Source organism: Eurosta solidaginis, chromosome 4 (genome assembly GCF_040869045.1).
Source record: "Eurosta solidaginis isolate ZX-2024a chromosome 4, ASM4086904v1, whole genome shotgun sequence".
Lineage (NCBI taxonomy): Eukaryota > Metazoa > Arthropoda > Insecta > Diptera > Tephritidae > Eurosta > Eurosta solidaginis.
In genome coordinates this window covers 252075384-252090393 of record NC_090322.1, presented here as the reverse complement: position 1 = coordinate 252090393, position 15010 = coordinate 252075384, and the positions used below count along the sequence as shown (strand labels likewise).

General features: G+C 36.1%; 1 protein-coding gene across 1 annotated transcript; it reads right to left on the bottom strand.

Annotated features, from left to right (window-relative positions):
• Positions 1 to 3697: 3697 nt before the first annotated feature.
• On the bottom strand, positions 3698 to 7143 carry LOC137251313 (inositol polyphosphate multikinase-like). The gene is given in 2 exon segments (XM_067785671.1): positions 3698 to 6624; positions 6626 to 7143. Coding segments are annotated over 2 exon segments (1008 nt in total). The 5' UTR covers positions 7019 to 7143; the 3' UTR covers positions 3698 to 6009.
• Between the last annotated feature and the right edge of the window lie 7867 nt (positions 7144 to 15010).

The window sequence follows — 15010 nt, the reverse complement described above, 5'->3', positions numbered from 1 at the left end:
TAAGAGTCGTTAAAAAATGATGTTAGCTCTTTTCTGAAGTGCAGAGCATTACTTAAGAGTCGAAGACTAGTAGGTAGCGAGTTCCAAAGACGTATTGCAGTAACAAAGAATTGGCGCTCAGAGGTTAGCGAGCGGTATCTGATGTGCTTAAGAAGAAGCACCGATCTTGATGATTGCAGAAAAATAAGCTTACGATATAGATAGTCAGGTTCCTTCGTGTGTATCAATTTATGGAGGAAGGACAGTGTTTTGACTTTTAAAAGATTTTCGAAAGAAATGTTTAGCAACCTTTCAGCATGTTGAGATACGTGGTCAAATCTTTTCAACCCATAAACATATCTAGCAATGTTGTTGTAAACAACATTTAGTTTGTTCTTGCACAGATAGTCACAGTTTGAGTAAATCACACAACCATGGAGTAGCGTAGGTATTAAGTACGCTTTAGCCAGAAGTAGTCGTATGTGCAAAGGCGTGAAATACTGTGTTAACCATAGTGTACGAAGCATTCCATACACTTTCCCAACCGTTCTAAAAATATGGTCTTTCCATGTCAATGTTTTGTTAAAAATTACACCTAAGTTTTTCGCCGTATCTACGTATTCTATAACGGAATTGTCGAACACTACATTCTCTAAATCATTAGTGGGAAAAGACCTTCTATGAATAACAATACATTTTGACTTATTCGGGTTTATACATAAGCCATTCATAGCAGCCCATGAAAATATTTGATTCAAATCGTGGTTTAAGTTACTTATGCACAAGCTAGTTTGATCACGAGGACAACACGTAAATAACTGCACATCATCAGCGTAGATATGAACATTACAATACTTAAGGACATCGGGTAAGTCATTGATGTACAGAACAAATAACAGAGGACCCAGGATAGAGCCTTGAGGGACGCCTCTTAAGACATGAAGGAAGTCAGACTTTTCACCATCTATACATACTGCTTGAGTCCTATCGCCAAGATATGATCTTATAAGGGCAACTGCATGACCAGAGAAGTTAAATAGGTTTTCCAGCTTCCTACAGAGCAGAGTGTGGTCTACAGAATCGAAAGCTTTGGAGTGGTCAAGAAGTGTTAAGAAGGCAATGTAACTTTCATCCACTCGCTCACGAATTTCTTCTGTCACAGATAATAGTGCCGTTGTACAGCTCCGCTTTGACCTGAAACCGGACTGACTATCTGACAGGAGCTTGTATTCATGTACATATGATACGATTTGCCCATGTAGAATACGTTCAACGACCTTAGAGAGGAAAGGGAGTATGGCTATTGGTCGATACTCATTATTTTGTTTACGGATTGGAATAACTTTTGCAGCTTTCCAGTATATTGGGAAGACACCGGTCGTCAAAATTGAGTTGACCAAGTAAGTAATGTGGGGAAGGATTTTGGGAAGAATGACTTTTAAAAACTTTGAACATATACCATCAAGCCCCATTGCGTTAGACTTCACAGAAAGTATGGCTTGGATAACATCACAATTATCGACACAAACAAACTCGAAAGGGCTAGTGTCAACATTAACACGCACGGAGTAGTTATCAATACACACATTGTCGGCTGAGTTTGGTAGTCTTACAAAAGTATTATTTATTTCGTTGATGTCGACATCAGGGGGATGAGACAGGTCACTTTTGGGCTTACCAATTCCTATTTGTTTGATTTTGTTCCACTTTTCCTTTGTATTCAAAGCAGAACTAAACTTATACTTAAAATAATTTGCCTTGGCCAGCCTTATGGCTTTGTTTGCAATAAGCCGAGCTGTTTTAAAGCAGCTATGCGCTTCGACTGTTTTGTACCTTTTCCACCGTGAGTAGGCTTGGTTACGAAAGTGGATAAGGTGTTTTAATGTAGCATTGAACCAAGGGCTATTCTTGTATTTAAGTGTTTTTATTTTTAGTGGAACGTGATCATCGAATAACTTATTTATATTATCCTGCAGAAACTTTGTCTGGTCATCAACCGATGTTAACGTACGAATCAAGCTCCATTCAACCGACTCAACGGACTCAGCAAGGAATAATAATCTATACTTCTGTAATCGCGATACGCGAACGAACTTGGCCTACATGATGTTTGGAAGTTGTAGTTTAGGAATATCAGGTCGTGTTTTGAGAAGCAGGAGGCGGATAGTTGCGTGTAGTGAATCATTTTATGAAGATCATTGACAAAAAATAAATCTAATAGAGAAGTTAGTATTTGTGAAATGCGTTGGTATAGCACAGTTTGTGGGAAAAAGTCCCAGAGATTCCATGTTTTGTTTTAAAGTGGCATCCACCAGTAGGTTACTATTAAAATCTCCAGCGATGATAATATTGTCATAGTCTAATAGTAACGATTGAAGAAATTCAATAAACGCGGAAAAATCTATTAGTCGATTCGGTCTATATGCACAGCCGATAAGAAGCCTACTATTATTATCAGAAAACATATGAACAAACACATATTCCACAGGATCACCTGGACTAGAACAACAACACAATTTACAGGACACACTACTTTTTACATATATCGCAACACCACCACCATGACCACTTCTATCAACTCTGAAAAGTTGGTAGCCATTTATCTTCACCATATCATTTCTATGAAACGAAGAAAACCATGTTTCTGAAACACATATGACATCAATATCGGAGCCTTCTGACAGAAACCTCAACTCGTCAAGCTTTTTATATAATAAGTTTTCAATCCCGTTATTTGTTTTTTTTTTGTCCTTGGTGGAGTTATATGTATATTATCGCAATTTCATCGCAGTTTATATATAAGATCATCTCTACCCCGTTATATGTTTCGTTTATCATATATGTATGAATTTATGTAAAACGAAAGTTTTACTTATATTTTTACATTTAACATAATTTTTAAGTTAAATGTTGACATTATTTTTTAATTTATTTGATTTTAATTGTTCCGGAGTTTTGCCCGTTTGCCGTTTGTATGTTGAATGTATTTATTGACATTTTCATGTTAAATTTGATTTTGCCCGATAGCAATTATATGTATTTTTTACACAAAATGCATATTTTTATTTTAATATTTTTTTCAGATTTTTGTCCGTTAGCAATATAATCTTTTTGCACAATTTGCATTTTTTTTTACGACGAACTCGTAACACGCACAATTATTTAGTTTTAAATGTTTTTAATTAGATTTTTGCAATTTCGACTCCCGCACTATCCGCCATTTTATTCTCAACCGCATGAGTAGAGTCCCTTTATAACACACGGTTGAGTTGTGGGGAAAACCGAACTTGACGCGACGACGTCACAAAACGAAGTGTTTTTAGTTCTGGTTGGAAGATGGTGAAGATTAAAAAATGTGTGATTGCCTTCACCAAAGAAAATTTTTAATTTTCATCGCGGGAAGTGGACCAAGATCCAAAATATTTAATTTATCGAGTGATTCGCCTTAAATTTGGTACGTACAAGTTCAAAAATGCACTATTTCAGAAAATTTTTCGAAAACGCCTTATCTCAGAGTTCGTTTCAGGATTTATAATTGAATAACTGTATAACGCGTTTTTTGAAACAAATATCGAGATAGGACGATTTTAAAGTTTCCGGAGTTGAGGCATTAAAAAAAAAGATTTGAAATAGTGCGTTTTTGAAACTGCAGCTAACATACTATGAAGTCGATGGGACGACGACCTTGGTCTATTCGTTAAATCCATAACAAAACCAATTTTCTCTGCTTTATAAGTATGTATAGGACTTTTATTCGAACAAAAAATTACCTGCAGTTTTAGGTTGTTCTAGATTTGAGGAATAAGGGTCGAGGACTTCTTACACATATCTATGTACGTATACAACAGTACATACATAAGTTTAACATAATATTTTTATAATACTTTCAAAGCATTCATAAAGGTTTAAAGTGTTGAATTCCAATTTTTTATATTTGTATATTGTATACTAGGGCATATACACATATGGTCATTAAAATAGGTACCCTGTACTTTTAAATCGATTTCCTTTCGCAACTCGCATAAGTTTAAGGGCATTTTTTGAAACTTTACTTTTTTGCATGTCGCAACTTTGCTTCATTGTATATTGCAAGTCCCGTTATAATAAATTGCGTTATAAGCTTCATAGAGCCGAACTTTTGCTTTTAACTAAGTATGCGGAAAATATTGAATGCGACGTTCAATAAAGAAAAATTCATAAAAATTAGTGTATAATTCTTTAAATGATGGGTCGTGCTCGGCATTGTAGTCTTGAGGAGCGAAGACTTGTTCTCAACCTTCGAAAACAGAATAGATCTTATAAATTTATCGCTGAATCACTAGGATGGTCGAAAAATTTTGTTTTAAATGCCATTAAGCCCATAAAATCGACGGAACCAAGAGGCGGTAAAGGAAGACTAGTCTCACTACTGACAATTTACCTGTAACTCTTGCCAAGCGGGATCCTTTTATGTCTTCAAAGGCTATTGCAGCAGAAATTAATAATGCAATATCAGCCAGAACTATATGCCGTCGATTGTGCAACAGGAACTTACCAGGCAAAGTAGGTCGAAAAGTGCCTTTGTTGCGGAGCCTTTGTTGCGAATTGCAAATTTACGGAAGAGGAAATCTTTTGCTCAAGAGCACCACAGCACATGGTGTCGATTAGAGGGTATTAAAAAAAGGGATAGTATTCTTTGGAGCGATGAAACAAAAATAAATTTTCGGAAACGCTGGAAATGCTGGCCGGAATTTAAGGCGTCCTAAAGGCAAAGAATTCTCAGCGCGGTACACGAAAAAAACAGTTAAGCACGGTGGCGGCAACATACATAATGATTTGGGGTTGCTTCTCTTGGTACGGAGTAGGCCCTATGCACCTAATCTAGAATATAATGGATAAATTTGTCTACAGGAATATACTACAAGATGTGGTGTTGTCCCTTTGCTGAAGAAAACATGCCACTTCGATGGCATTATATGCAAGACAATGACCCTAAATATTCCCCAAGGCGTGTACTTGACTGGTTTTCCCAAAATAATGTAAGCGTTCTGGATTGGCCAAGCCAGTCACCGGATCTAAGTCCTATTGAAAACCTTTGGGGAGACTTAAAGAAGCGAATCGGGAAAGAAGCATTCAAAAACAAGACGGACTTATGGCAATAGGTTAAGAGTTGTGGTATTCCACTCCCAAAGAGACCTGCCACTGACAGTGGTTATTGATCAAGCCTGGAAACTGCAAACATATTTTTAAAATAAATTCATTAAGTTTTGTAAAATTATTACTAAAACTATTTAGTACCTATTTTAATGGCCACAAGAAAATATCATTTTTGTTTATATTGACAATAGTGTAAACTTCAAAATACTTTTCAATTATTATTTACATTTGTCTTATTAGTCGGAAAATAAAAATATCACAGAATTGAAAATCTGTTACTATTCGTTTAAAAAATAATGAATTATTAGGACTCACATGGGGGTACCTATTTTAATGACCATATGGGTATGTCATTGCGACAATCTATAAGCAACCTTTATCTCTATGGCTAGTATATGAAAAAACTAATTATCGTATCCGCTTTTCCGCCGAGTAGAGCAACTATAATATAATCAATTATAAATATTTAGGAGGTAATAAATGAAGGAGTTAGAAACTATGAACGCTTTAAAAAATTCGATGCAAGAACCTACCGAGTTAACAAATTTCAATTGAAGTCTTGGGATATCACATTCTATTGGCTGAGCATGGTTTATAGATAAGATTAACTGATACACTGATGACGCGTTAAAGTTAGCCACGTATGATAACGTTGCTTAAAGATATATATATGAGATAATCCTTGGCAAATTAGTCCCGTTTTTCAATGATTTACGAAATATGATTGAATTGACGCGGAATCACCCATGCATGCATCAATATTATGTATAGGTGTACATTCAAAATAAATACACTTTAATTCCTTATATCTAATGTGAGTAGACATAACTTATATCTCCAAAGTAGTTGTGGTTGTTGTTGTGTTATCTCCTTATAGTATATGGTATTGCGTTATCACGCTAACAGTTCCTCAAAAACAATTACCAAATTTTCCAATCCAAAAATATAGTTGTCATCGGAAGACTGATCTGCGGCGGGAAAAACGTGAGCAAAATCAATCATTTTCACTTTTATCCAATGTGCTAATTTAAAATCTGTTGAATACAATTCGGTGGTGTTTGTTGTAACAATTGTATGTGCGTTGTGACTATTAAGAGCATCACCATTTACTATCATATTTGAAACACGATTATAATCATACGCATACTGGCCCTCACAGTTCTGCTGTAAATATGATTCTAGCTTGTCAAAATCGTACACTATCAATATGGAACTGGCGTAAAAATTATATAGTTTCTGCATCTTGAACCACTCACGTATTTTATATAGCTGTGACAATATTTCATATACCAATGGTTTGTACACTTTTCCATTTTGTGCATTTACAAAGAGTGCAATAGTTGTGCGAAAGCCATTAGCGTCTAAATTTTTTCCATACTCTTTGCTGTAGCGTAGTGCTTTACTTGGTTCTGTCGGTGTATAAACTTGAAACCCCGGCACACAAAGTCCTAATAATTGCTTACATTTTACATATTTTTGTTCTTCAACGTGACGTTTTTGTTCGGTTGCCAGGGGGGTCCCAGGTACGTTTACCTATTTTAATGTCTATTATGCATGGTTTTTGCATGCCATATGTTAGATCTTCCAATTTAATAAACATATGATGTCTATTATTAACAACCAATTTAACTTTTTTATGAAATTTTGGTACAAATGCACGTAATTGCATTAGTAAGGGATTTGAGTCATTCAATTGTAAGCTTTCATAGAAATTCAATTCACGTTCGCCACATTCCGGTTTACCTAACGGTTTAAGTACACAACCGCTGTTATCTTGTAAAAGACCCATTGTAGCTGAATCAAATATATGTCCAGCCACTTGAGTTTGCATTGCAGCAAAGCCGGCTGGAAGTTGAATCTGGTAGTGCGCCTCCTGGCTAGTGTTTGTGTCTTTCCTTGACATTTCCGTCTACATTGAACCCGGCATCAGCGTATAATTGACATCTAATTGCATATGAGAAGTGCAAATTATTGCAATGCAAACCGCTTTAATTCCTATATTACATGGCGGAACGATACAAGGTGGCAGCATGGCGACATACCTACAAACATAAATAAAAATTTCATGTACTTTGTTTTTGTAAATTCGATGGACAAATGTCAAAATCCTACTTCGCCGGAAGTTGATGTATCAAATCAAATAAAAAATGTTTATAATCAGCTGTCCCATGCTGCCACCTTGTATCGTTCCGCCATGCTATATTATTAAGTTACCAATAGCAACAAATACAAATATTAGCGCAGTAACACCATCGCTTACAACATGATATATCGATATTTTCTTCTAACCTTAATATAGACGTTGTCCCATCACTATAACAATAGTCTATGCACATCAAACCGGAAATCACAAATTTTTCGCTTGCTCAAGAAACTTTTTTATATTGCACATAACAGCCATAGTTGAGTTTTTTGTTTGGAAATATATTTTTTCCTTTGTTGTTAATCATTTTCATAATAAAATTTCGTTCAATATGTAGTCTGCATGCATCAACTAAACCATCGTTGATGTTGTTGTTGTTGTTGTTGTAGCAGTGCTTCGCCCCACCTAACAGACGCGACCGATCACAAACTGTCATCAATATCCTCTAACGGGAGTCCAAGGAAACTTGCCGGTTCAACAGGGGTGGACCATAGGGAAAGGGGTGTTAGAGGCGTTGGTTCCACATTACAATTAAAGAGATGGTTGGTGTCATGTGGGGACACATTGCAAGCGGGGCATACATTTTGTATGTCGGGGTTGATTCTGGATAGGTAAGAGTTTAACCTGTTACAGTATCCAGAACCATCGTTGATAATCAGAAATTATGATCAAATTTCAGAGGTAACCATTTTTTTTCATAAATGTCACCTTGAAAGCACGAATAAAAGATAAATGTCATAGTACAGGTCTACAAGTAGGATATGTAGCAGCACGCACATACACAGCCACGTTCACCTGATAAAATGCTTGTTCTTGTTCGTTTTTTGTGTGGATGCTATTTGGCACTGTTGTACTTCTTAGGTCCAAGAAAAGTGTAGTAGTTGCTAACGAAAACTGTAAAATTTTTATTGCAAAATTACAAAGAAATATCTTTATTTACTTTCAAATGAGCACTTAATTACATCTCTCTTTAAAATCCATGGCGCATAATCATAGTCAAAATAAAATAGATTTTAAATTTAGTTGCGGCTTTTTGAAATAATTTTCCATGAGCTATCTGTCAAAAAAGCTGAAATTAAATTTAAAACTTATTTTATTTTGACTATGATTATGCGCCCATATGTTTTGGACAATTTTAATTAACAAATTGTGATACTTTATTACCGGGGACGATTGCTAAAACACGACCAAAACCGTCGAGGGAGGTATTAATAGACGCGTTTTTGCCTCGCTTCCAATAATTCGAATACCTTTTCGCCTTTGAACTATTGAAAACAAGACAAAACGCGTCTTTTTATTACTCTTTCCACATTTTTGGACGGGTTATTGCAGTCGACCTCGGTTTCAAACAGTTTTTCGCGGAGAACTTTTGAACGGTTAGAAAAACTTAGCACTCGTGTTTGTATTCTTAATGCTGGAATAACTACGCGTCCTCAGATACCCCAATTCAAGACTTTTGCTTAATTTTCTGTAGGACGCATATAGGTGCAATACATTTTCATACTAAATTCGTAAAAAAATGTTACCTTCACGGCAACTCATATCTTATATTCCGCTACTTTTTATGTTTCCCTGCGTCGCTTTCCACGACAGCAACCCCGGTAATTTTGACACTTCGTTCAGTGTCAAACGCATGTTCCACGCAGGTTCCATTGAGTTCCACACTAGTTTGACACTGACCGAAATGTCAAACGGTAGTGTGTTAGAAAGAGAAAGGAATTGTTTCCTTCTCATACATAGCATACTTGTAAACCTGTACTTTGATAAATGTGTGACAGCCAGTAGGGCTGACCACATTGAACACGGCGTCTACAGACCACAACTACAATAAAAACAAAGCTTGACGACAACCGTAGCCACCCCCAGGGGGTTAGAATATACTCGCGGTAGGTATGCCTGTCGTAAGATGCGACTAAAATACCAAATTCAAGGGGTTGTATTGCGCAACCTTTTCAGCCAGCGCAATATATAGCTTCTCCAAACCCCATTGTCAACCTCACCTTCGAGCGGCGAATCCAGCTTCACTAACAGAAGACGCTCTGTCGACCCCAAGCTCCTCATGTAACTTGGGGTGGGGAGGGAGGGATGGCCTGAAGGTTTAATGTGGCCATATAAATCGTTCCAGAGATGGTCGGTCTTGCACCTTAACGGAGCTGTATTACCGGAGCGTACCGGATCTGTATCCGGCAAAGGACCATCACATTGATAACACTCCCCAAAGCCTTCGGGAAGCAACCTTATCGTTATAACAACAACAACCGCATCCAAGCATTGGCTTCTTGATTACTTTGAAAGCGGCAGCCACCAATATAAATTACAGCAAACAGTAGCGAAAAATTTAGAAAAAAATATTAATTATGTTTAAAAAATGTCCAAAAGAATGATTTTAGCTTTTATTATCTGTTATTTACATTGACAAAGTAAAAAGGACGCCACTCAGTGTTACTTCTCAAAAATAGAATTAGGTTTACTCTGGCTACAACTACTTACGTGATTGATTGTCGTGCTGCTCTGTCGCGCCGAAAATAACGACGCTCATAAGAACGTTCTGCGCATTTACGTCACACTTGACTGCTTGAGCGAATGAAAGAAAGAGAGTAAAAACAAGAGCTAAAGGAAAATGACGTAAAATTGCCCATAAAAAACATCTGATCTTTTGTTTGCATGCGCAATGCGCAATCTTGTGTGATTGATTTGTGTTAACAACAAATTACCTACCCAGATTGCGCATTCACGAGTCAAAACTGCTTCGTTCTGCGCATCTACGTCACACTTGACTGCTTGAGCGAATGAAAGAGAGTAAAAACAAGAGCTAAAGGAAAATGACGTAAAATTGCCCATAAAAAACAGCTGATTTTTTATTTTCATGCGCAATGCGCAATCTTGTGTTTGTAATTTATGGTGTTAACTATGGTGGATTTATTGTAGATCAAAAGTGCGTTCACACTTAGCGGCGCTACATTTTTTTGGTTATTTCATAACATTGCCGCGTCGCGTAGATGTGAATTGCTCCCTAAGAATATATGCAAAGAATAGTTTGCCGTGTAGTGTAGTGGAGCTAAATGTGTCCTTAGCTTTATGCAAGATGAGACGTTCCTTTAAGTACGAAAATTAAAATAGTTATTTTTCCCACTATTTGGTAACTTTTCTAACATTTTTCGCAATTACAAACTGCAATTTAACAAATGAATACGACACAAAATATGTTAGCAAATATTTTTGTTGTATCAAATGTGTTTTGTTTCATCAATGTATTTTGTTTTATAATTCTCTGAATAATTTGTAATTAATGTATTTAATTTACCGAAACCCGAGATTTTTAAGAAAACATTTAAGTATTTTATGATATTTTGTATTTGTATTTGTATTTTATTAAATTTTTACTAACACAACAATTTGACAAAATTATTTTATAGTGCTAGTCAGAACAATGGCGAAAATTCAAAAAATGTTTCAATAACTTAGATAAACTGTTGTTTGTACTTGTTTTTTATATACTTGTAATTTTATGTTATAGCAATCACATATCAGTTTGTTAAATATGTCAGACATTTTGTGAAAATTAAATGAATTCTTTTCTGAACTTTGTATCGAACACAATTATAACTAAATAAATTTCACTGCGATTATATATAATTACAAAAGGTTATGGGCGATAGCAAGAAAGACTCGTCTCATGGAATTTTGCAATTTCATGGTAAAAATTTTGAAAACTGGAGTTTTCGCGTGCAACTACATTTAGATGCACTGGACCTTCTTGAAGTCATAAAGGAGGCTCCTCCAGCAGAGCAGAACTTGGTAGAGCAGTTCAGCAAAAAGGATAAGAAAGCGAAATCAGTTTAGGTCAGCTTAATTGCTGATGAATACCTGGAGTATGTTCGAGAGAAGGAAACATCCAAAGAGATGTGGGCAGCGTTGGAATGCACTTTTGCGAAGAAGTCTGTTTCGAGTCAGACATTGGTACGTAAACAGTTAGCCAATTTAAAAATGAAGAAAAGTGATAATTTCGCAAACATTTTCTGGTTTTTGATGAGCTTATACGTAAACTCAAATCGTCCGGAGCAACTGTTACAGAGAATGATGTTGTTGCGCAATTATTTGCAACCTTACCCGAGGTTTATGATCCTGTTGTTACAGCTCTTGAGAATATGAGCAAAGCAGAACTTAATGTTGATTTGGTGAAGCAGCGGCTTTTAGCAGAGGAAGCTAAACGTATAGATCGGGAAGATGGGCAATGTGATGTTGATAAAGGTACAGCATTTTCTGGAGAATATAAGAAATTCACTGGGGTTTGCCATAGATGCAAGAAGCGGGGCCACATGAAAAAGGACTGCCGTGTTAAATTGCCGCAAAGCAAAGCCAGCGCGGCATCGAGCTTCAAATCAGTATGTTTTATGACTTCACTTCTATCATCTACTAAGCGGGAATCTTTGATAAATACTGTTGTTTTTAAGATTGACTCCGGGGAGACTGATCATATGTGCAATTCTAAGTCGTGCTTTTCTACATTGGAAGATTTACAGAATCCGGTTATTATTAGTGTAGCAAAAGAGAAGCAATGTATCCAAGCTAGTTCGGTGGGTTGTATTAATGGTTGGTCAAACGGTGTTTTTGTTACCATTAAGGAAGTTTTATTTGTCCCAAATCTTCGAGATAGCTTACTGTCAGTTCCAAAACTGACGTCTGTAGGAATAACAATAACATTTTCTGGTGATGTTGCGTTTTTTCAAAAGGGAGGCGTAACAATACTGAAGGCATATAAAAATGGAAATCTCTATGAAGTGCATCTGGATTGTAAAAGGGAGTCTCATTTGAGTAAAATTGATTAAAATAACTTATGGCATAAACGAATGGGTCACGCGAGATAGTTCAGTTCAAGATCTTGTTCAAAATCAAATGGTTCGTGGCTTGGAAACATATATGCCCGTTGGTTTCTGTGATGTATGTATTCAAGGAAAGCAGTGCCGAAGTCCATTTAACGGTAGTCGTCCAACATCATCACGTTTGCTAGAAAGGATTCATACAGATATATGTGGTCCTTTTGATCCGATGACATGGGATGGGTACAAATATTTTGTAAGTTTCATAGACGATTTTAGTCATTTCGCGGTTATATATTTAATTAAAAAGAAATCGGAAGTTTATGAAAAGCTAGTTGAGTACGAAGCTATGGTATCGTCAATGCATAATATCTCTATTGCAATGATAACTGTCGACCAAGGGCGTGAGTATATGTCTAAACAAGCTATATCCTTCTTGAAACAGAAGGGTATTCAAATTCAATGCACTATAGCTTATTCGCCACAGCAAAATGGGGTCGCTGAACGATTCAATAGAACACTTGTTGAAAGAATAAGGGCCATGCTAATCGAAAGCGGTATTCCAAAGATGTTTTAGGGCGAAGCAGCGCTTGCCGCAAATTATATTCTAAATAGAAATCCTTGTCGAAGTCTTAATTTAAAAAAAACTCCAGCTGAATTATGGTATAATCAAAAGCCTGATGTATCCAAACTAAGGGTTTTCGTTTGCAAGGCATTTGCATGGATCCCTCAACAAAAACGGAAGAAACTCGATGTTAAATCCATTGAGGTTGCTATGATGGGGTATGCTCCTAACGGTTATAGACTGTGGGATATAAATAAAGAAAAAATTGTAATAGCAAGGGATGTTCGTTTTAACGAACTCATGTATCCATTCAAACTACCAAACAAATCATCTGATGAGGACAGGAACTATTTGCTCATTGACGTACGTCATCAGCAAGAGTGGGAGGAAGGTGAAATTCATGCTGATTCCTCTCCTGACAAAATTAACGAAAATCACGATAGAGATGACGGGAGTGGCTGTCCTGAAGATGATGTGGAAGATTCTGATGTTGGTGAATCTTATTATGATAGTGAAAATGATATTTCCAATATTCAAGAAGACGAATCACAACCTCGCCGAAGTGAGAGAATCAAAAATGGATTTATGCAATATATTTCTGGGTATTCAGCAATTTTCGATGCACCATGTGAACCACTTACATACGCAGATATCAAAAATAGGTCTGACAAAGAATTGTGGATGAAGGCTATCAATGAAGAACTAAACTCAATGAACGAAAACCGTGTTTGGGAATTAGTTCCACATCCACCTAATGTTAAGTTACTAAAATCAAAATGGATCTTTCGAGTGAAGGAGGATGCTGATGGAAATCCAGTGCATCACAAAGCGAGATTGGTTGCGAAAGGTTTCTTACAGAAGGCTGGTGTTGATTACGAGGAAACATACGCTCCTGTGGCAAAGTTGACAACTGTCCGCATTGTGTTGGCGATCAGTGTGCAAAAGGGTTACTATTTACACCAACTAGATGTAAAAACAACATTTTTGTACGGCAATTTAAAAGAAGAAATTTTTATGGCAGTTCCCGAAGGTTTGGAAGCATCGGAGGGATTGGTATGTAAACTTCGAAAATCGCTTTATGGTTTAAAGCAAAGTCCTAAATGTTGGAATGAGAAATTTAATTCATTTTTGTTGGCAAATGGTTTCGAACGTTCTAAGCATGATTACTGTTTATATTTTAAAATTTCTGCTACTAACGTATTATATCTAATTTTATATGTTGATGACATACTCATTTCTGGAAGTAATTTGGAAGTAATTGAACAACTGAAAAAAGAGCTTGGCAAAATTTTTAAGATGTCTGATTGTGGTCCCTTACGATACTATCTTGGGACAAAAATTGATTATGAGCAGAAGAGCGGTGTTCTCAAGATGAGTCAAAGAAGCCATATTGATAGAATATTGGAAAAATTTGGAATGATAGATTGTAATCCTGCAAAAACACCAATGGAGAAAGGTTTGCAGATGTCGTTAGATAATGGAAAACGAACTGAAAAACCATATCGTGAACTCTTAGGCAGTTTAATGTATCTGATGTTAAGTGTACGTCCAGACATATGCTATCATGTAGGTTACATGGGTAGATTCCAACAACAACCTAGTGAAACCCAGTGGCAGATATCTCAAGGGAACAAAGAACTTAGACTTGGTTTACAAGAAAGCTAATTGTTCAGAACTTACAGGCTATGCAGATGCTGATTGGGCATCAGACACATTAGACAGAAAATCAGTAAGTGGTTTTGTATTTTTCGTATATGGCTGTCCGATATCTTGGGGAAGCCGAAAGCAAGTAATAGTTGCAACATCATCAAGTGAAGCTGAATACATTGCCTTGAGTCAAGCAATTGCGGAAGGGTTATGGATTCGAGGTGTTTTGATCAATTTAAATATTATAACTGCGCAATCACCAGTACTGATGTATGAAGATAACGCAGGCTGTATTGCGATGGCTAAAAATTCAGAAAGTAAAAGATCAAAGCATATTGACATAAAACATCATTTCATTCGTGACCACATTACCAAAGGTAATGTCAAACTAGAAAATATTAACACTCAAAATCAAATAGCTGATATATTTACGAAGTCTTTGGATTACAGAAGATTTACACAATTGTGTAAAAGTCTAAACTTATGTGATTGAGAGGGGGTGTTGTTTGTACTTGTTTTTTATATACTTGTAATTTTATGTTATAGCAATCACATATCAGTTTGTTAAATATGTCAGACATTTTGTGAAAATTAAATGAATTCTTTTCTGAACTTTGTATCGAACACAATTATAACTAAATAAATTTCACTGCGATTATATATAATTACAAAATAAACAATAGATAATTTGTAAAATAAGACTTAATGGTTACAATAAAT